This window comes from Rhinolophus ferrumequinum, chromosome 21 (assembly GCF_004115265.2).
Source record: "Rhinolophus ferrumequinum isolate MPI-CBG mRhiFer1 chromosome 21, mRhiFer1_v1.p, whole genome shotgun sequence".
In the NCBI taxonomy this organism is placed as follows: domain Eukaryota; kingdom Metazoa; phylum Chordata; class Mammalia; order Chiroptera; family Rhinolophidae; genus Rhinolophus; species Rhinolophus ferrumequinum.
Genome location: NC_046304.1, coordinates 1,587,667 through 1,608,263, shown reverse-complemented (window position 1 = coordinate 1,608,263; position 20,597 = coordinate 1,587,667). Strand labels below are relative to the sequence as shown.

Genomic DNA, 20,597 nt, shown 5'->3' with positions numbered 1-20,597 from the left:
TCAGTGGACGAGCAACACTCAGATCTGGGCCTGGTGTACCTGGGAGCTCATAGGGAGGAGGGGCAGACTCAGTGCCAGCGACGTGTCTGGTGCCCCCTCCTTCTGCTGCACTGTGGCCAGGAAACCCCTCTCAGGTCTTCCCTGGACCTCGAGCTGGGGGCCGGCGAGGCACAGAGGATGTACGCCTGTGCCAGTTGCTCAGCTCGCCCTTGGATAAACTTGGCCCATCATTTTCAAGAGGCTACTGTTAGCCATCTTAGGGCCAGCAGCTGGCCTCCAGGGGCGCACGGAGACCTGGCTTTCTCTCCCGTCAGGGTGGGGTGCCCAGGGCGCCTCAGCATCTCCCAGTCCGGCCAGATCAGGATTCACACCCTCACCCTGCCGCCCCCTCGCTGCCGGCGGTGGGAGAGACGTGTGCGCCGCTTTCCTCCCGGCTCCCCGGGCGCGCATTCAGGGAGTGTATAGTGAGTAAATTGTCTTCCTACCACTACCCCGCCACGGTGGGGAGGGAGTGGGCTGCCCTGGTGTCCCGTGGGCGGTGTCGGGCTGGTCTCAGGACGTTTCTGTAACATAAAACACGTAACATAAAACCACCATTTTAAAGTGTACAATTCTGTGGCATTTAGTACTTTCTAGTGTTGTGCGACCATCACCACTACCTAGCTCCAGAACTTGCTCATCATCACTCCAAACGGGGATCCCATACCCCTTAAGCAGTTACCCCTCATTCCCTGCTTCCCGACCCGGCCCCTAGCATCTGTTACTATGGATTTGCCTGTCCTGGATATTTCATCAAAATTGCATCATATAATAACTGCCCTTGCGTGCGTGGCTTCTTTGCCTTAGTATGTTTTCAGGGTTCGTTCATATTGAAGCCTGTGTCAGTACTTCAGTCTGTTCATGGTTCAGTAACCTGCCACTGTACGGCTAGGCCCGTCTGCTCATCCACTGCTGGACAGCTGCGCTCTTTCTGCCTTTTGGCTATTATGAATATTGCTGCTACGGACGTTTGTGTACGGGCTTTTGTTTGAATACCTGCGGTCCGTTCTTTGGGGTGTAAAGCAGGGAGCGGGTTGCTGGCTCTTATGGTCCCTCCATATGTAACTCTGACAAACCTCCAGGTTATTTTCCACAGCAGCTGCTCCATTTTACATGTGAAGTGAGGGGTATTTTCACCCCCATTTTATACTCATGGGAACAGGCCCACAGTTTGCACTTGCTCGACATTGCAGAGCTGGGACGTGGCGGACCTGGAGGTTCTGTGAGAGCTTCTTTGCCAAGGGGGAAGCCCTTGTTCGTTCCTGTGGGACTCTTGTTTTCCCACCCGAAGGAGGGTAGGGAGTGGGGGACAAAATGGATGCTTCCCGTTCCATCCAGGTCTCACGCATGAGCCGCCTCTGGTTCTGTAAGCACGGTTGCCTGAAGGAAAGGGCCCCGTTGATAGCTCTCAATGGCCCCTGTGCTGTATTTCTGTCCTACTTTCCTCTTCTTCCCTCTGGCTCTAGAGAAGCTCGTCTTCCTCAGCTCGTAGGATCCAGCAAGAAATGAAAGGGGCCTGTTTTCCCTAAAGCACACCCCGGTGGGCCAGGGGTGGACATGGAGGTTCCCCAGGTGGCAGCGCTGCCGTAACAGGGTCCTCCTACCTGGGCGTCTGACAGGTTCCCCTCCTGCCATGGGCAGAGGTTCCGCTGGCCTCTGGTGGGTCAGTGAGCAGATGGCAAGTAGGAAGGCTGGCTTCTTGGCAGGGTGTGGTCATGTCCCTGGACAGGGGCCCTGGTCATGTGCCCTCCTGCTTGATCAGCTCATGCTTAAACCATCGTTAGCCCTTTAGCAGCTCTGCGTCTTAGCTGTGCAGTGTGGAAGCCAGAAGGGGACCAGAGTTCCCCAGATGGCTGGGGCACGGTCGCTGACGTTGTTGGGTGAGGACTGAACCCATGAGTTGGCAGCATAGCAGTGGCATGGCCTGCAGACAGCTACCCCTTTTTTGGAAAATAAGCAAAAGTAGGTGATGCCCGGCCTCGGAGAAGGCCTGGATTCCTAACCCCTGGAGGTGCAGAAGTAGGGCAGGGAGCTCATTGGGCAGAGCTGGCTTCTCTGCTGAGAGCATTAGGGCTGAGGGGTCCTTCCAGCGGAATCTGGGTTATAGCCTAGATATTTGCCCTTCTCTCTGAACACCAGGCGCTGGCCTAGCGGGGAAATGATTGTGAAGGAGCGGTTCTCAGTGCTGAGAATGCGGGTGGGTGCGGCCTGCGCTGGACGGGAGTGGGGGGAGGCTGAGCCCGGCCTGGGGCTGCCTGGAGTCCCCGGCTGCATCTGTCCCAGCTCCAGGCTGAGTGCAGAAGAGTGAAGGGGCAAGTGGGGTGACAGTATTGCCGGCCTCAGAAGGTTGTAGGAGTAGGCAGTGAGGGGACGCGTGGGACCAGGGCCTGGCGTTCAGATAAGCCCACGGGATAAGCGGGTGGCATCGCGGAGGTGCCGCTGGTAGGCACAGAAGGCACTGTTTTCACGGAGTTGTCAGTGTGCGTGCCGGGGCCAGTTTTCCCTTCTCCTACGATGCTGCTCCCCCCCTGCTCCATTTTCCGCATATGCAGTCGGATCAGGTGTTGCCCGCCTCCAGGCGACATGTAAGGAGGTGAAAGAGGTGTGGCTGTGAGAGCCTGACACATAGGTAGTAGGTAAACGTTCATTTCCTGCAGCCCTGGCTTAGCACTCTGTGCCTTTTATTGGCACTTCTGGAAGGAGGTGGGGCCCTCATTTTGCACGCTAAGAAACTGAGACCTGGAGAAGTCCCGCAGTACGGTTGGTCCGTCCCCAGGGCTGGCTGGGAAATCCCATCTGCAGCTGGTGACCATGTGCCCAGTGAAAACAATTACTGTGCATGGGGTGGCAGGGAGCAGATTGGTGACTTTGAGCCCTGGGACGGTAGTATCCCAAGGAGTGTGCGCCTCTGCAGGCCCACGAGGGGCCCAGGAAGAGGAAAGGACTAGGATTTCTGCCGACGTGTTTCATTGTTCCCCACTGAAGCTTACCTCTGTGTGTGTTACATATACGTGTTATCGTTTATAACGAGTTGGTGCCTTGGCACAGATAGATAACTCATCTCGTCCGGGCATCTGTGTGTCACAGGAGGCGTATGCGGGCATCATTGTGAGACCACAGGCCCAGGGCTTGGGGTGGGCATCGGAGCCTTGGAAAAGCCCCTCTGACATCCCCTCTCCACTCTGCTCCACTCCTGGCTCGCTCGTGATGGAGACAAGTCCGTCACGCGTGCCCACACTTCCTGGCTCGTGGCCTGTGTTCACAGCCGTCTACTGCATCATGGGCATCATGTCCTCCTTTGTCACACAAGAGGACCGGCCACAGAGCAGCCGGGTGATTGGACAGTGCAGCAGGGAGCAGGCACTTCTGTGGGGGGGGCTGCACTGGCACGATGCGGGCGGAGGCTTGGGAGTAGGACTGGGTTAGAGTCGGGCGAGAGCTGGAGCCAGGAGGCTGGCAGGGCTGGAGGCGGTGCCCCCACAGCTGTGCGACCGCTCTCCTCTGGGGACGGAGACCAGGCCCTAGGTGCATGGGAGCCACCACCCTTGCCCACTGCTCTTGAGGAAACCCCCCTACTGCCCCCGTTTGGTTGCAGGATAACCTACCAAGCTCCCTTTCCCAGCTCAAGGACCCTCCAGGAAGGCCTGGGAGACAGTGCAAGGCTGCCTCACTCATGGAGAACACGGCTTGGTGTGGATCTGGCCCTCCCTTAGAAAGGGACTCTCACCTCTCCTCCTGTCCCCCACCCAAGGGTCAGTTCTGAGGCAGCCCCTTCTTTGAACACACAGCTGAGGGCGCACGCTCTTTCCCCACCTGAAGGTGGAGGCTTCCCTGCGAGCTCACGGCCAGCCCTCCTTCCCTGCCACGTCCGCTCTAAGCTGGGCTGGAGGGTGATGGGCTGAGCCCCGGGGGCCACTTAAGGAAAGGCTTCTTGGAGCTGGCAGCCATCGTGGAGCACCCCTGGGGGCTGGCTTCTGCAGTTGGACAGCAGGGATGAGGGCATGGCAGTGGGTCAGAAGAGCTCACAGGTCAGCCTGCAAAGTTACCAGGAAGATCACGAGCCTCCAGCTGGAGGGTCTGGGAGCGTCCACCTTCCTTTCGTGGGACACATGCAGAAGGTACTCCAGTAGGGACGAGTAGTGGGCTGAGCTCGGCACCCACGCCAGACCCCGCGTCCTGACCTTAGACCAGGCCCCTTCCCTCTGCCGTGGCAACAGGGAGCTCACGGTGGGGGGCGTAGGACCTGGTCGCAGAGCTCTAGGAGGGAGGCACCCATGCGGCCCCCCGACGGCTGCTGTCGCTGTTTCTCCCTCTGCCGCCTCTCTAGGGACGGGACTGACGATATTCTGGGTTCTTGGGGTAACTAGCAGAGAAGCTGGCACCTGCCTTGGAACTCCCTCAGCCCCAGTTCCTGAGCCGCCCCGGTTTCTGTGCCCCATGGCAACCTGTCTCCTTCCCGAAAGCATCCTCGTGTCGTGGGGAGGAGGCCAGAGGGTGCAGGGCTGACAAAGTGTGTTCAGGAAGGTCCTCTCGGCGAGTCCTTCACCTCAGTAGGAATTTTAAAGCCTTGTTTTTAGTTTTCTATCCCTAATTTCAGTGTCTTAACAGCTTTGCTGTCAGAAAGGGGGAAGAATGATGATTTGAGTTCCAGCGCTGGGCAGGCCTTGGGGGCGGGCTCGGCTTCCCAGCCCACTGCCCCCCTGCAAGGATGTGGCTACTCCCTGCCCCCTCTTTCCTCCAAAAGAACCTTGCTGTTTTGAAACCACCTCCTGGAGCTGTTTCTCACTGCTCTTGTGGATCAGTCACCCCTCTGAGACCAGGCTCTCAGCTGCCCCTGTCATCCCAGCTGTCCTCACACAGCAGCCCCCTTCCTGCCTCTCCCCTCCCCCCAGTACTAGCTGGGATATTGTTTTCCTGCGAGGAAGGAATGTCCAGCTGGGTGTCCTCTGAGAAGAGCGGGCCTGTCACCCTCCTCTGGGAGGGGGGCAGGTAGGAAGGGGGCCTTCCAGGGCCAGGGGAGACAGATACCCTGTGCCTCAGCAGTAACGGGGGGTCCATGTGCCTGTCGGGAAGCCACAGGGTCAGAAAGGGCCTGGGGGTGTGGGCATAGCCCATGCTGCCTTGCGGTGCCCCTGCAGCTGGTCTCTGAGTGACTCCCTGCGTCCTGTCTTCTTGCAGCCCACGACCCTCCCCCAGGGCACCATCAACATGAACCAGTGCACAGACGTGGTGGACGGGGAGGGCCGGACAGGCCAGAAGTTCTCCCTGTGCATTCTGACCCCCGAGAAGGAGCATTTCATCCGGGCCGAGACCAAGGAGATCATGAGCGGGTGAGTCTGCGCCGGGCATTTGGGGGCGCCCGGCGGCCCCCCGCGCCCACAGGCAGGTCCTCGGCCGCTCTCTTCGGCGCACAGTGAGAGCATCGCCATCACCCCCGCCCCCCCGGGTGTGTGGGCCCTTCTGAGTCCCCTCTCCCCACCGCCCTCCCTGCCTGTGCTTCACGCCCAGCCCACGCTTTGGCCAAGGCTGCCCTGCCCCGTCACAGCCTTCCGCCTCCGAGGCTGTCCTCTGCTGGCACTGCCCCTCACTGGTCTCCCCTCTCTGTTCTCACTGCACCCCAGTCTTCTGTCACTCAACCCTGGGGCTCAGTCCCCAAAGCACTCTGACCTTGCCTCCCTCCTACCTGGGGGTCAGTCCACATTCCTTGGCTGCCCCCGGGGCCCTTCCCAGCCCTCCAGCCTCGTTCCCGGCACTGAGAACAAAGCTGCTTGGCACTGCACACCCCCGTAACAGCGCCCCGCACCTCTTTGCCTTCACTTACGCTCCCGCCCTTCTCTTTCTCAGTCTGGGATAATCCCTCAATTCCCCGGCTGTTAGAGGCGCCGGAGCTGAGCGTCCACTCCCCCTGGCTGCTTGGCTCCATCTGCTGGCTCTTACAAGCGATGGACTTGGTCTACGTGCACGTCTGGCTTCCTCAGCGTGGCAGGCCCTTGACAGTGGAGCCGTGTCTCACCCGCACGCAGTCACCCGTGCTGCGGCATGCACTGGCTGCTTTGAGTGGAAACAATGGGAAGTTTCGGGGTCAGACCGCTTCCCTGACCACACCCTACGCAGAAGCTTAGGAGAAGCCCTGGGAAATGGCAGGTGGGCCCAGGTTTTCAGGTTGCCCACAGCCTGTGTTCCTGAGCCTATGCAGCGTGTGCTTTCCGAGAGGCCTGCTCATGGGGCATCTGCGGCCAGCTCTGTGCGGCCCAGACACATGGTATATGCACATGAGCAGACACGGTAGGAGCTCGGCACTGGGTCTTAGAGAACCACCTTGTCCTTTAAGGCTGAGAAGGAGGAAGACGAAGCTGAGAAGGCTTTGGGGGGAGTAAATCAGGGATTTAGGGAGACCAGGCTGATTACTGCAGTGTAGAGGAGAGATTTGAACGTGAAGCCCTTGGGTTTTAGCAACTGAGAGACTTCTGTGAGCAGAGGCCTGGGCTTCAATATTTAAGCTACAGCCCTGGCCAAGGCTGCTGCGTGAGGAACTGGGAGCATTTGGCCAGAAAGTCCCCGTTTTTTGCCAAGTTCAAATCCACACCACGATAGGGCTGCAGTAGAGGGCCCAGAGCTGTACAGAATTCAGAGGTGGCCCTCTGCTGGGGGCGCCAGCTCACCCGAATCCTTCTCCCCTGGAGAGAGGCGGCTTTGCATTTCTTACACGTGGGGGCAAACAGGAAGACACTTCGCTGCTCCCTGGTCTTCATCCTAGAACCACACAATTGAAGAGTGTAAAGGGCTTTTACTGAGCCCTCCTGCAGTTGGGAGACCGAGGCTCTGGAAATGACGGAAGCCCGACCAAGGGCACCCTCAGGTGTGAGTGACAGCATGGGCAGTGTGCACTTCCTGCTTCACACTTGTTGCCTTGGCCCTGTCTGCTCTGGCAAACACACCTGGGCTCCACTGCCCGGCGCTTCCTTGGGGACGTCCAGCCCTTCCATCAGGAGCTGGGTTCCAGGGATGGGTCTGGGTGACAGGTGGAAGAGGAAAGGTTGTCCAGGTCCCACAGGGCAGGCTGGGGCCTGGGTCTGTAATGTGTGCTGTGCCACACTGGTGTGAGCAGAGAGGCGGGGCCTCTGGCAGGCGGCCTGAGTCCTGCTGTGACACTGGCACCAACCAGGGGCCCTCAGCTTGTCCTGAGCCACTGCTATGGTCACTGCTGCCTGTGAGTGGGGCCTGCCATTCCCCTGCAGCTTGGGCAGGCAAGGTAAACTGGGTTCCTGGACCCAGTTCCAACATTGCCGGGGGTGGGGGCCCCACGCCAATAGACAATTCCTAGCACCAGCAGGGTGTCCAAGAATTCAACCCGGTTCTGACACTCTCTATCCTGGGGGTAGCAGCAGATCTTACAGGCTAAGGACTCAGCCCCACAAGACCGCGCCCCCCCACCCCTCCACCCCTGCACACTGATCCTCCAGCTGTAGATTGGAGGTTCCTACCACCTCTCCTTGGGTTCAGTTAATTTGCTAGAATGGATCACAGAATTCAGGAAAAACCATCTACTCACTAGATTACCAGTTTATTACAAAGGATATTAAAGGATACAAATCAACAGCCAGATGAAGAGATGACCTACAAAAGGTGAGGGCCCAAACAAAGGAGCTTCTGTCCTCTTGGGGCCCAGCAGCATGGTGGCACGTGAGGCGTTCTGCTTCCCTAACCTGGAAGCTCTCTGAACCCCATCCTTTTGGGGTTTTGTGAAGGCTTCGTTACACATGCCTGTTCTGCTTACTGATTGCAGCCCCTGTCCCTTCCCTGGAGGTAGGGCTGGGACTCAAAGTTCCAACCTTCTAACCGCCAACAACCAGCACCATCCTTAGGTGCTTCCAGAAGTCACCTCATTGTCGCTCTCAACACTTAGGAAATTCTGATGGTTTCAGGATCTGTGAGCCAGGCATTGTGGACATAAACCAAACATACCAGGTCTGCCAAAAAAATGTACCCACCTTTGTATTCTTTTGTTATTGCTATAGTAGTATAATTTTAATACAGTTTTTTCCTTTCTTAAAATGTGTCTACATTTTTTTTGGCACTCTCTGTATATGAGAAATATATTTTGGTCATCTGAATGACTAAATATATATTTCTTATAAATCACAATATTGTACAAGGTCATTAGGGGCCAAGGCCCCAGGATCCCACATGTAGACTGGGTGGGCCTCAGGGCGGGGGCACACCCGGAGCCAGAAGAGGTCACCTTCCTGTCCAGTGGGCAGGGCCCGCTCAGATGCAGCCTGCCCCCCGGCGTCTGTTTCCCTCTGGTGATCCCGCAGCACCAGGAGCTTCATCTTCTCCGCCCGCTAGGACACTCAGACCTCCTTTCGGGAGTCAGCTGGGCGGTGTGCCGGGGGACCGCCTTCTGCCCCTCACCTTCTCAGATGGACCCTTCCCTTGGCTTCCTACCTGGCCTCCTGGGTCTCACTGCTTGTCACGGCTTCTTTTCTGGGTAACCCCATCTGTGGGCTCTGGGGCCCTGCGATTGGTGCCAGCATTTTCTCCTGTCTGACTTAGGGCTGCACAGCTCATTGAGCCTTCTTTCCTGGGTCTTCTCCGAAATGAAGAGGCCTGAATGGCCTGAAGCAGCCCCGGCCGTCTCTCCCAGGCTGGATGGAGAGAGTTGGCGGTTCTTTCCCAGTTCCCTCATGTTGGGAGGGGACCTGCGGGATGTTTGGGGCACAGCTTCACACAGCTCTTTCGGAGGAGGTGGGATTTAGGCTGGAGTTCGCAAGGTTGGGGTGCTTTTCTGTGCCCTCCAGCTAGCCTGGGTCAGGGCTTTCTCCCTCCAGGGCTTTCTCCTGTTCTCACTCACCCTGGCTCTGCCTTCCAAGTTGGGGAGCCCATTCAGTCTCGTCCCTCATGCCCACATCTCCCCCCAACCCCAGGTCCACATTCGCCCCTCACCTCTGTTCCCTGGGTGGACTTGAACATCCCTACCACACCTGGACAATGTCAGGTGCTGCTTCCGGGGCTGCCGTGAGAAATGCTAGTGGACACGACATTGGCATTTGTTCCTGAGCCTCTCTCAGCCTCCAGCCGCAGCCCTACCAAGCCGGGCGGCACTGAGGTGCCTTGTTCCCCGAGCTCCAGGCCCGAGTGTCCGGCCTTGTTCAGGTTGGCAGGAGCTTCAGAAGCTCCATGTGGTCAGTGCAGACCTCTCGTCTTCCCTCCACGCCCTGTCCCACAAGGCTCACAGACTCGCCCAGATTGTGGTGTTGCCAGGTGGCAGCAGCTGGGCCAGTGTGCAGGAGCTCAGGGTGCCCAAAGGGTCTGCGCCTCTGCCACGGTGCCCGTACTCCAGGTGCCTTCCGAACCATCCCTTTTCACCTCTGAGATACAGTTTTAAGAGGGGCATTTGTGGGCGTGGTCCCTTGCAGTTCCCAGAAGACATGTCAGCCCTGTGGCAGGCTAGGCCCACACGTGTGCGAACTCCTCAGCACAGCAGTGAGGTCCTCGGGGGTCTGCTCGTCTGCTCCCTTTGCTGTCAGTCGTAGCCGCTTTCTTTCCTTGGAGCCCACAGAGAAGTCAGTGCAGGGCCTGTGCCTCAGGTCGCTCTGGCACAGACGATTGTTGATGCTCTCAGCCAGCGGAGCATTCCCTGTTCTGGGCTGGGCTGAGCTGCGGTAGCCCCTCTGCTCGGACGCTGTGATTCCCCACGCCCAGACACACTCCCGGCTTCCAGCTGTCAACTGCACAACCAGCACACCCTCCCGAGGCTGTCCCTGAAGGCCAGTAGATATGACTGGTTTCCAAACCCCACTCCAAATTAAAGAAGCACCTCTGAGTACTGCAAATACCAGGCCTTCGCCCTGTCCCAGCTGTGGGGTGCTGGCGGTCACTGCAGCTTCCAGCCAGGGCTCTGCCAGTGCAGACTCTGCCTCACAGCTCGGCCAGCACCACCTGGCCCTTGGCACAGGCTGGCGGCAGGCCCAAGGCGATCCTAGTGTTCTGGGAGGAAGTGGCCCGGCATTTCCTGTGGTACCTTCCCCTCTGGGGAGCACGGGGGCTGCCCGTCACCACCGAGTTCTCTCCAGACCTCTGCTCTCCCGGCCCCCTTCCTCTAAGCCTCCCCTGTGCTTCAAACCTCCAGTGAAGCAAGCTGCGGTCTCATGTAGCCCCTGGTTCAGAGATGATAAGGCTGAAGCCAGAGGGGCTGGGAGCCATGCAGACCCAGTGCCGGGTCTCAGCCATCTGCTCTTCCCCTGCTCCCCTGCTGCCTGTCCGCTCCCCTGCTGCCTGTCCGCTCCCCTGCTCCCCTGTTACCTGCCCCGGCCCTGTTGCGGGTCCCTGGGCAGTGTCCTGGGCAGCTCTGTGGGGCTGCCCCAAAGCCGAGGTACCCACTGCCCTCACTGTCTAGGTGGGGCCACAGGTGAATGAATGAGCCTGGAGGCCAGCTGCTCAGCCGCTGTGGGGGCTTTGGTAGCACGACTCCTGGTTTCCTGCCTCAGGAGCCCTAAATGGCCCCTAGTCCTAACCCATCTGTATGCTGCCAAATCCACTGGAAGGCAGTTTTAGAGCCGAGTCTAAGCCCTGAAGATAGGGACAGTGACATGCCCTGTGCTCCGTCCGAGACCAGTGTCAGGCCTGCGCCTCTACCAGGGTGGAGTCCACATCACCCCCGAGCCACTGTGGTCATGGCAGGTCCGGCCTCCGAGCCTAGTCCGGCAGTCTGTGGCTGTCCTGGGCTGCACTGCTGGCACTGCCTACCCCGGCAGGGGCAGGCTCTCACCTGGGCTGGTGCTTGGCCCCGCTCGGCGCCCGGAGGCCTGGCTGCTGGGCGAATGGCTCCAGGCAGGAAGCAGGGGGCCTGCTGCTTATACCACCCACCAAGGTGAGGTGGTCATTCCTGAGAGCAGGGCTCTTACCTGCTCTCCTCTTCTCGTCCAGCTGGCTGGAGATGCTCACGGTCTATCCCAGGACCAACAAGCAGAACCAGAAGAAGAAGCGGAAAGTGGAGCCCCCCACGCCACAGGTAGGTGATGGCTCTGCCAGGTGCACCCCCTCAGTGGAGCTGGGGAGAAGGGAGGGCACCTGGGACGTTAGAGGCCTTCAGAACCCAGCGTGAATTTGGGGCAGGGGGTGGAGTGGGGTTGGGGCTGATGTCATCAGCCCAGCATGCCCCCCCGCTCCCCCAGTGGTCCCCAGCTGCAGTCCACACACGCCTCTCCGAGCCGAGCCACAGGGCAAGACCCATGACAAGGACAGGGTGGCCTGCTCCTATGCTCTGGGGACCCCCCAGAAGGCTCCAGCCAGCGGCACAGCGTGTCCCTGCTGCTGGCTGTCCTGCCTACTGCTGGGCAGCAAAGAGCATGCCGGGAGGGGCTGCCTGCCACACACATCCCTCGTGTACCTTAGCTCGGCTCCACTTTTACTCACAGATAGGGCGCTGCAGACAAAGCTGAGAAGGGGGGCTGGGCAGGGAGGCCCTAGACCAGGGGAGTCCAAACTTTTTTCAACGTTTTTCACCAAGGGCCGTATGCAGTAAAATACACAAACAGCCGGGCCCCTCACTCGAGGTGAAGTACGTATTGCCTCACCTGGTTTATTTAGGTAAACTAAATATATTTTTGGAATTTGCTGCCGGCCAATTAAAAATGAATTTGGACACCCCTGTCCTAGAGTATCCCGGCCAAGTGAGGAGCTCTCAAGGGACCCTACTCCTGCTCTGGGCTTTGACCATAAATGGAAAAAACTGGCACTGGCCTTGATTTTTGTGTCCCTGCTCCGACTTCATGTGACCAGAGTGGGAGGTGGCTGGCGTGGTCCCCACAGGTCCAGTCCTTCCCCAGAAGCCATTTTCCTCGTCCTTCCCCCCGGCCAGTGTGCAGGGGGTCAGGGCACCTGAAGGGGTCCTGCCACTTCCTGTCATGCTCCCACATTCTGGGGGCCCTGGTGCAGCAAGTTGACCTTTCTGAGCCTCGGTGAGCTGGTTCGCTGAATGGGCCTGTTTAAATCTAGTTAGACAGTTACTGTGAGCATGGAAGGGAGTGCAGGGCCCATTTAGGTGCTAGTACATGTCATGCTCTCCTCTCTGCTCCAAACTTGACTGTTAGCAAGGCCCTTGCCTTTCCTGACGAGGCCTCACACACAGCAACCCTGAGAGGGAGCAGGATAGAGATGCCCTTGGCGGAGAGCCCACCCGTGACAGAACCTGGCTCCCCCGGGACTCAGCCCACGCTGGCAGCTCTCTGCTTCATCAATTGACAGGCCAGCCTGGGAGGGAGCGGGAGGTGGCACTGGCCTGGGTGCCTTTCTCCTCCACGCCCCACGCGCCCCCTGAACGTGCGTGCCCTGGCCTCCTGCTGATGGATGGCGGCTCTGGGCCTGCCTCCCATCCACCCGCCCAGGAGTCCCAGCACTGCACCCCCTGGAACATAGTGTCCCTGGCAAGAAATAGGCAAAATACAATCCGAGCCGTTCCTGGAGACTGGAAGTGGAGCTTCCTGCTCGGGAATAGCTGATAGACACGGTAATCCCCCAAAGCTGCCTGGTTTGAGACGAGAAATCCCAAGCAGAGTAATGGCATTGAGTTCCGCGGCATTTCCCAAGTTACGCCGTGGAAGCAGGGCTGCAGCAGAGCCCCTGCCTCCAGACAGAGCAGGCCCGTGTGCAGAAGACACATTCAGCCAGCCCGGGATTCGCTTGTGTCCCTGCTCCCTGGCTGGCCCCTTCCCACGACGTCTCCTGCCCCTAATTACTACCAAGCTTTACCTTTTCAGTTGGTAGTAGGAGCCACGTGATCAGAGTGGGGAGGTCTCCCACTTCCCTGAGTGTCTCTTAGAGCCTGGGGCTCCTGGGGTCCCAGCCTTCTCCACTCAGCTCCTCTCAAGCCCTGGCAGAAGCCAGGCTGGATGCTTTCTTGCACATCGTGCTTTCCAGAGCGTCCCATTTGAGGCCACTGGTTTCCGGAAGCTGTGAACTTGGAAGGGCCATGCCCTTGTGAGTCAGTGTCGTGTAGTGATGTAGGGCCTGTGCAGAGGGGCGTGGAGGGTCTCTAGGCAGGCTGCCCTTCCCAGCCTGAGCTAAAGGTGTCCTGGCCTCTTTCTCCATGGCCCAGGAGAGTTTCAGATCAAACCAATGGGGAGCTGGAAGCTCTGCTGCACCCTCCCCTCTGGGAACTCAGGTGGGGACCCCAGGGTTCCCCTTCAAGAAAGGTGTCTCCGGGGGTTGGGAGGTGTGGCCACGGAGAGAACAGGCGCCCAATGGTTTGCTGTGAGCATCAGAGAGAAGCCCAAGCCGGGCCCTGAGGAAGGATGAGGATCAGACTGCAGAGGGAGCAGGCAGCCTCTCGGCCTGGACCAGGGGCCCAGCAGACCCCAGGGCAGGAGGAGGAGAGAGCCTGGGGCCTGAGAGCGCGGGCTCCTGGGAACTGCTGCTTACTTGGCCTGTTTACTCCAAGAGGAGAGACTTTTCCTATTTCCTGGTGCTGGGATGCCTCAAGAAGGGACAGTAATCCGCTCTGGGTATGACCAGGGCAGGAAGGATGATCGTACTGCCCTCCCCACAATCCCAGAGCCAGGGCCATGTGTCTCCCCAGCCAGGGTGCAGGCCTGGGGGCTCACCTCCTCGGGTGGAATTCTGGGAGGCTGGTTCCTCCCATGTCCCCAGCCCCCCAGACTCCCAGTCCTTGCTTCTTCCTTTCTTCAGAGAAGATAAACCTGCAGGCCTCTGAGGAATGTCCCTCCTGGTCCAGCACTCCGGCCCATCTGGGGCCACACATGGGTTGTGAGTGGCCACCTCTGCCTTTTAGGCATCTGGTTTCTTCTTCGGTGCCTGCTGCTGCACCCCACTTCTGGTCAGCACCCTTCCGCCCATTGGGTCCCTGCTTGGTTTCTGTGCCCAGGAAGGAGAAAGAACGACTTTCTGTGAAACCCCCTTCAGAGAGGGGCCTGCTTAGCACAGGGAGGCTACAGAGGCCCCTTGACCTAGGCCAGCCTTCCTGCCCTTTTTCGTCTTTCCTCCCTGCTGTGAAAACCCTTTCTGAGCAGCCAGCCGGATAAACAGCATAGACCGTTAGTTACAGCGTTGACGGCGCTGAGCAGTGCAGCTGTCCCAGCCACTCGGGAACTAGCACTTAGTGTCTCGTGTCTTCTGCACGTAGAAAATATAGTGCTTCTACTTCCTTCTCTTGCACGGGCTCTGGGTCGGCATGAGCCACTGCACCCTCTTCCCCACGGTGCTGACAGTAGAGCAGTCGGTGCCACGTGGCCCTGGCCTGGCTCGTGCAGTCTTACTGTCCACTCATCTGCTTTGCAGAACAGAAGCGACTTGACCCAGAGACCAGGCTTCCCCCAGTCACCCACCCTGCCCCCTCTCCTGGAAGCCTGTGGCTTTGTTCCTGCTGACTTGGCAGAAAGGCAAGAGAAAGCAGGGGTACCGTTCAGGGCCCTCGTGCTCTGGGCGCGTGGCACTGGACGCGTGGCGTCCAGAAGTGGGCGCGTGGGCAGGGGTCTGTGGTTTCCAGCAGCTCTGCACAGCTTGGAAGGCCCAGGACTCAGAGATGGGTCTGTAGCTGCTTGGTGCTGGGAAATGTGTGTGTTCCCCAAGCTCCCAATCACGGCCCCCTGGATTTTGTGCCTGGAATTTTCTCCGTCTCTTAGGGAATCCCTGCTACCCAACCCCCTCCCCAGTACTAGGGTCACCCCAAGCATCACAGACGGGTGTGCATGTGCCATGGGCACCTCACCCTTAGGGTGAGGCTGGGGGCGCCAGTGTCCAGGGCCACTTCCCTCATGGGCACAGCTGTCCTTTCCTCTTTGGCCCTTTTTGGCAACCTCTGCCATCCTGGTCCAGCCTGGTCCACAGACCAGACTGATGCACGTCACCCCGCACAGCTCTGCAAGAGGAGTCCAGCTCCACCCGCACCCACCAGAGCTGTGCCCATTCTGGCCTTGGAGCAGAAGTCCCTGGTTGTTGGGAGGGGGCATGGCAAGGGCACTTAGAGTGATTTCTGCTTTGGAGAAGTGTTGCCACCAGGGCTTAGAGTGAGGGCAGTACAGTGGGCTGCCTGGAGGGATAGGTGGCCCCGAGCTGGGTCTCCTTGGGCCACAGCTGGAGCCCTCGGGGAACCGTCAGAAACCACCCCTGTTTTCTTCCAAGAAGTCCACTTCTTCCGAGGGGTCAGCACTCTCAGGAATCTCCAGCCTGGGCGAGGGGTCGGCTGGCAGCTCTGACACAATGGAAGGTCATGTGTGTCTTGGGTCTGTGTCCTGCTTTGATCCTTCCCACAAGACCTGGAATCCTTGCAAAGCTAAGGAAAGCTTTGGACCCGGCAAAATGCCCGTCTTCTCGTATTGGGAAGTATGGTGCCTTGGCTTCTCGATGAGTCCTTCAGGATATCCCTCCAAGGCAAAGCTTCACTCCCATCCTGGGCGTGGGAAACACCTGGAGGAGCCCCACTCTTTCCCTTACTGGCTGTGCAGGCGTGGGTGTGACAGCTCTCTGCCTGCGAAGCAGGTTGCTGAGGATTGGCTAGTGCAGTGCTGAGCCAGAGCCCAGCACGTAGTCGGCACCAGTGGCTGTTAATAAAGAGCCTACCAGTGGGTAACACTGGGTCTGCATGCGCACACGTCACCTGTCAGCTACAATCCTCGCCAGGGCTCCAAGGGCTAACTAAGGTAGGTTTCTAAAAATGTGGCTCAACCACCAGGATGGGAGCAGGCAGGTGGACATTTGTACGTTGTTCCCCCCCAGTTTGCGGAAGACAATTAAGATGTACCTCACCCTTGAAAGGGCCCAGAGCCACCTAGCTCCCGCGGCAGCTGACATCCAGGATCTGGGGCTGAACAGGGCTTGTGCCTGGGGTGTAAACTGGTGCTGCAGGGCAGCTGGGCTTCCCAGCCATACCCTGGTGTGGGCGCTAGTTCGCAGTGTTGAGTAAAGGTCCATGTCTCTGCAGTTGGACTCCCTGTGTCTATGTGCCTCCCGCACGGATGCTCCTTCCCTTGGAGCTCCACCAGCTATGACCTGGGAGCGAGGGAATCGACACTGTTCCCATCTGGGCTGCAGGCTCCGGTCCAGCTTGTGCAGGTGGGCGGGCAGGAGGGCGAGTGAGGATTTGAGTGGCATGTAGGTTTGTATCTGATGACTCTTCACAGTATTACAGATGTTCCATTTTACCATCCTAGGACCAAAACTGGGAGAGTAAGTGAGGCCAAGGGCTGGCCCCCGCATGGATGCTGTGTGAACATACGCATACCATCCACCCCAGCGGGCCCGTCTTGATGGGGTGCTCTCCCCTCACACCGTCCCCGCGCCCTTTACTCATGTCCTAAGCACCTAGAAGTCTGGGAATGACAGACCCTGAGCCACCACTTGTGGTCTCCTCTTTAATACTCCGCCACTGCTCTGGCCAGTTTGGTGTTGGGGCTCCTAGCAGAAACCCCAATACTTTACTCCATGCATTAGCCAAATATGGCCTGACGCTCATGGGACCAGACCCTTTGGGGGTGCTGGCTGGAGCTGCAGAGGAAAGGCTATAGGGCTGTCCAGAAGGAGCATGTACTCCTTTGGGGAATTCTGGATCCCTGACACTGGATACTTGATGGTGTCCCGGGAGCCAGAAGCCAGGCCCCAGCTCAGGCTGTGTGCGTCTGTGTGCAGACACTGCTCTCTCCCCCAGGAGCCAGGTCTTTTGTGCGCAGACACTGCTGTCTCCCCCAGGAGCCAGGCCTTCTGTGCGCAGACACTGCTGTCTCCCCCAGGAGCCAGGGCGTCTGTGCGCAGACACTGCTCTGTCCCTCAGGAGCCAGGCCTTCTGTGCGCAGACACTGTTCTCTCCCCCAGGAGCCAGGCCTTCTGTGCGCAGACACTGCTCTGTCCCCCAGGAGCCAGGCCTTCTGTGCGCAGACACTGCTCTGTCCCCCAGGAGCCAGGCCTTCTGTGCGCAGACACTGCTCTCTGCCCCAGGAGCCAGGCCTTCTGTGCGCAGACACTGCTCTGTCCCCCAGGAGCCAGGCCTTCTGTGCGCAGACACTGCTCTGTCCCCCAGGAGCCAGGCCTTCTGTGCGCAGACACTGCTCTCTCCCCCAGGAGCCAGGCCTTCTGTGCGCAGACACTGCTCTCTCCCCCAGGAGCCAGGCCTTCTGTGCGCAGACACTGCTCTGTCCCCCAGGAGCCAGGCCTTCTGTGCGCAGACACTGCTCTGTCCCCCAGGAGCCAGGCCTTCTGTGCGCAGACACTGCTCTGTCCCCCAGGAGCCAGGCCTTCTGTGCGCAGACACTGCTCTGTCCCCCAGGAGCCAGGCCTTCTGTGCGCAGACACTGCTCTGTCCCCCAGGAGCCAGGCCTTCTGTGCGCAGACACTGCTCTGTCCCCCAGGAGCCAGGCCTACTGTGCGCAGACACTGCTCTGTCCCCCAGGAGCCAGGCCTTCTGTGCGCAGACACTGCTCTGTCCCCCAGGAGCCAGGCCTTCTGTGCGCAGACACTGCTCTCTCCCCCAGGAGCCAGGCCTTCTGTGCGCAGACACTGCTCTGTCCCCCAGGAGCCAGGCCTTCTGTGCGCAGACACTGTTCTCTCCCCCAGGAGCCAGGCCTTCTGTGCGCAGACACTGCTCTGTCCCCCAGGAGCCAGGCCTTCTGTGCGCAGACACTGCTCTGTCCCCCAGGAGCCAGGCCTTCTGTGCGCAGACACTGCTCTGTCCCCCAGGAGCCAGGCCTTCTGTGCGCAGACACTGCTCTCTGCCCCAGGAGCCAGGCCTTCTGTGCGCAGACACTGCTCTGTCCCCCAGGAGCCAGGCCTTCTGTGCGCAGACACTGCTCTGTCCCCCAGGAGCCAGGCCTTCTGTGCGCAGACACTGCTCTGTCCCCCAGGAGCCAGGCCTTCTGTGCGCAGACACTGCTCTGTCCCCCAGGAGCCAGGCCTTCTGTGCGCAGACACTGCTCTCTCCCCCAGGCGCCAGGCCTTCTGTGCGCAGACACTGCTCTGTCCCCCAGGAGCCAGGCCTTCTGTGCGCAGACACTGCTCTCTCCCCCAGGAGCCAGGCCTTCTGTGCGCAGACACTGCTCTGTCCCCCAGGAGCCAGGCCTTCTGTGCGCAGACACTGCTCTCTCCCCCAGGAGCCAGGCCTTCTGTGCGCAGACACTGCTCTCTCCCCCAGGAGCCAGGCCCAGCCAAAATGGCCGTAACCAGCAGCAGCAGCAGCAGCAGCATCCCCAGTGCTGAGAAAGTCCCTACCACCAAGTCTACACTCTGGCAGGAAGAAATGAGGGTGAAGGAGCAGCCAGATGGGAGCAACCTGAGTCCGGCTCAGAGCCCCAGCCAGAGCCAGCCTCCTGCCAGCGCCCTGAGGGAGCCTGGGCTGGAGGGCAAGGATGGTAAGCAGCGGCCAGCTTGGCTCCAGGACCCACCCTTGTCGCAACACGAACAGTCTTCCATCCATACAGAGCTGGTACTGGGTCTCAGTCGGGGGCCTGCACAGCCCGGTCATGAGCCCCAGCCTCCGGCCGCTCGCCTCTGTGTCCAGCAGTCCTGGGCAGGGCCTGGCCTGGTGTGGCACCGGGGTCCCTGGGCTCTGGCTTTGGTTCTGGAGTCCTGTCCGTGAAGGAGGCTGGCACCTGCTCTGTGAGTCCCAAGCAGGTGGTGTGAGAGGCCCAGCGCTCTCTAACGAGGGCTGCTTCCTGTCCACTCTGGCTCTTTGTCTTCATGGCCTGGTGAACCCTGGAAGTCCCCTGAGAGAGCTGTAGGTAGGGTGGCCTTGGCCTTCTCACCTTTCCATCCTGCCAGGCCCCTCGGTGAAGTAGGGGAAGAGGGTGCCAGAGAGGAAATGGTTGGCACGCCATACTTGATCCATGTAGGCTGAGCAGAAGCAGGGCCGTGGGCTCTGCCTCCCTCGTCCAGGCCCTTGAAGGCTGTGCAAGACACGGGCTGGCTTTTCCCTTTTCTATTTTGTGCAGACCGTTAAAGACGAGGGGACAGTTGGGGCTAACGCAGCTCATTCAGGCCAAAACGCAGTTTGCACGAGCTCTGGGCACAGCTCCTGACAGCACAGAAAGGAGGTGCTGTTCCCCTGCTCCACGACCTCTCCTGGTTCCCAGCCGGGGGGGCGGCAAATCCTCGTTGGGTAGCACACACCCACCCATGTGTAAAATCATTCACGCCTCTGATTTCTGTTCAAGTCCTCTGCCCCTTCCCTCCCCAGAATGTACTAGAAGACTAAATGGCTAGTTGGCTGTTGGGACATCTTTTGGGGGGATGGGTCCTGCTCTCCCAGCCGAGCCCCCAGACTAGGAGTGGAGGCCCCCCCCCCCGACAGTCTGGCCAAGAGACAGCCAGGTTGAGGGAGAGAAGGATGAGACGCAGAGGGAAGGAGATTTCATTCCCATCCCGTGTCATCACGTTGCCTTTGGAGACGAAGGCGGACACAAGGCCCTGTTTGGATCTGTGGGCTTAAAACAGCCCCAGGAACCAAAGGTGGCTGTGGCTCAGTGCGTCTCTGCCCCCCTCTCTCTTCCAGAGGAAGGTGCCATGAGCAGCGACCGTATGGACTGTGGCCGGAAAGTCCGGGTGGAGAGTGGCTACTTCTCCCTGGAGAAGACCAAGCAGGACTTGAAGTCCGAGGAGCAGCAGCTGCCCCCGCCGGTGTCCCCTCCCAGCCCCAGCACCCCCAACAACAGGTACAGTGGCCCCGGACCGCCCTCCCAGGAGCTTGGCCATCCCCTTCCTTCCCCAGGTCCTCGAGCCCCCTGCCAAACGGTCTGCTGCAGCTTCCTCGGCTCCCTGGACGTGGCCAGCCGGCCCCCCGCCCACATGGACTGCAGCAGCACTGGGGGGCGGGGAGCAGAGAGACTGGGGCGCACCTGTGCCTTCAAAGCCAGCAGGCAGTATGCCGCCCTGGCCGACGTCCCTAAGGCCATCAGGATCTGCCATCGAGAAGCCTTCCAGGTGGAGAGAAGGCGGCTGGAGCGTAAGACTCGGGCCCGGAGCCCTGGCAGGGAAGAGGTGGCCCGCCTGTTTGGCAACGAGCGGAGGTAAGGAGGGGATCAGAGGGCTGAATGCGTGTGCACACAGGCGCTCCCCTCCCTCCAGGCTCTGGCCTCCACTCATTTTCTCCCTCCTGCCCTCACACACGGACTCTTACACACCCCTCTCACATTCCCTACCCTCCTGCCCTCACACCACACACACGTGTTCCCTAAGCTTTGTGTTCAGAGCATGTGGGGAACCTTTCCCTCTTGACCCTGGACTCTGCTTCCAGAACACGGCCCCTGGTGGTCAGAGTGTAGCATCTCTGGGTACCCAGAGGCCTCTACCAGCCAGCTGCCCCCTGTGGTGCCTCCTAGCACTGGGACCTTAAGGGGCCTGGGCGGGTTCTCTGCTGCCTGGGCCTTGTGTGGCTGGCTCAGTTCTGTTCTCTGGGGAAACGGGAGGCAGGGAAACTCCAGAGATGCAGGTGGTGGCAGAAGTGCTCCCTGCCCAGCTGTGGGTGAAGGACGTGGAAGCAAATGCAGGGAAGGTGGCCATGCGCAGGATGGCCACTCCCTGTCCCTTGAGCAGTCCCCACAGGACGCGGCCCGGGA

The 20,597-nt window shown here is 59.7% G+C and overlaps 1 protein-coding gene across 11 annotated transcripts in view; it reads left to right on the top strand.

The window, feature by feature from the left end:
• Positions 1-20,597, top strand: part of MPRIP (myosin phosphatase Rho interacting protein) — a 130,868-nt gene that overhangs the window by 69,316 nt on the left and 40,955 nt on the right. For 7 of the 11 annotated variants that reach the window (XM_033091733.1, XM_033091731.1, XM_033091728.1 and 4 more), the window contains 4 exons: positions 5,218-5,369; positions 10,969-11,053; positions 18,179-18,395; positions 19,535-20,048. In XM_033091733.1, coding sequence (XP_032947624.1) covers positions 5,218-5,369; positions 10,969-11,053; positions 18,179-18,395; positions 19,535-20,048 — 968 coding nt within the window. The remainder of the gene's footprint in view (positions 1-5,217; positions 5,370-10,968; positions 11,054-18,178; positions 18,396-19,534; positions 20,049-20,597) is intronic. The other 4 variants (XM_033091735.1, XM_033091736.1, XM_033091737.1 and 1 more) reach the window with 2 other exon arrangements.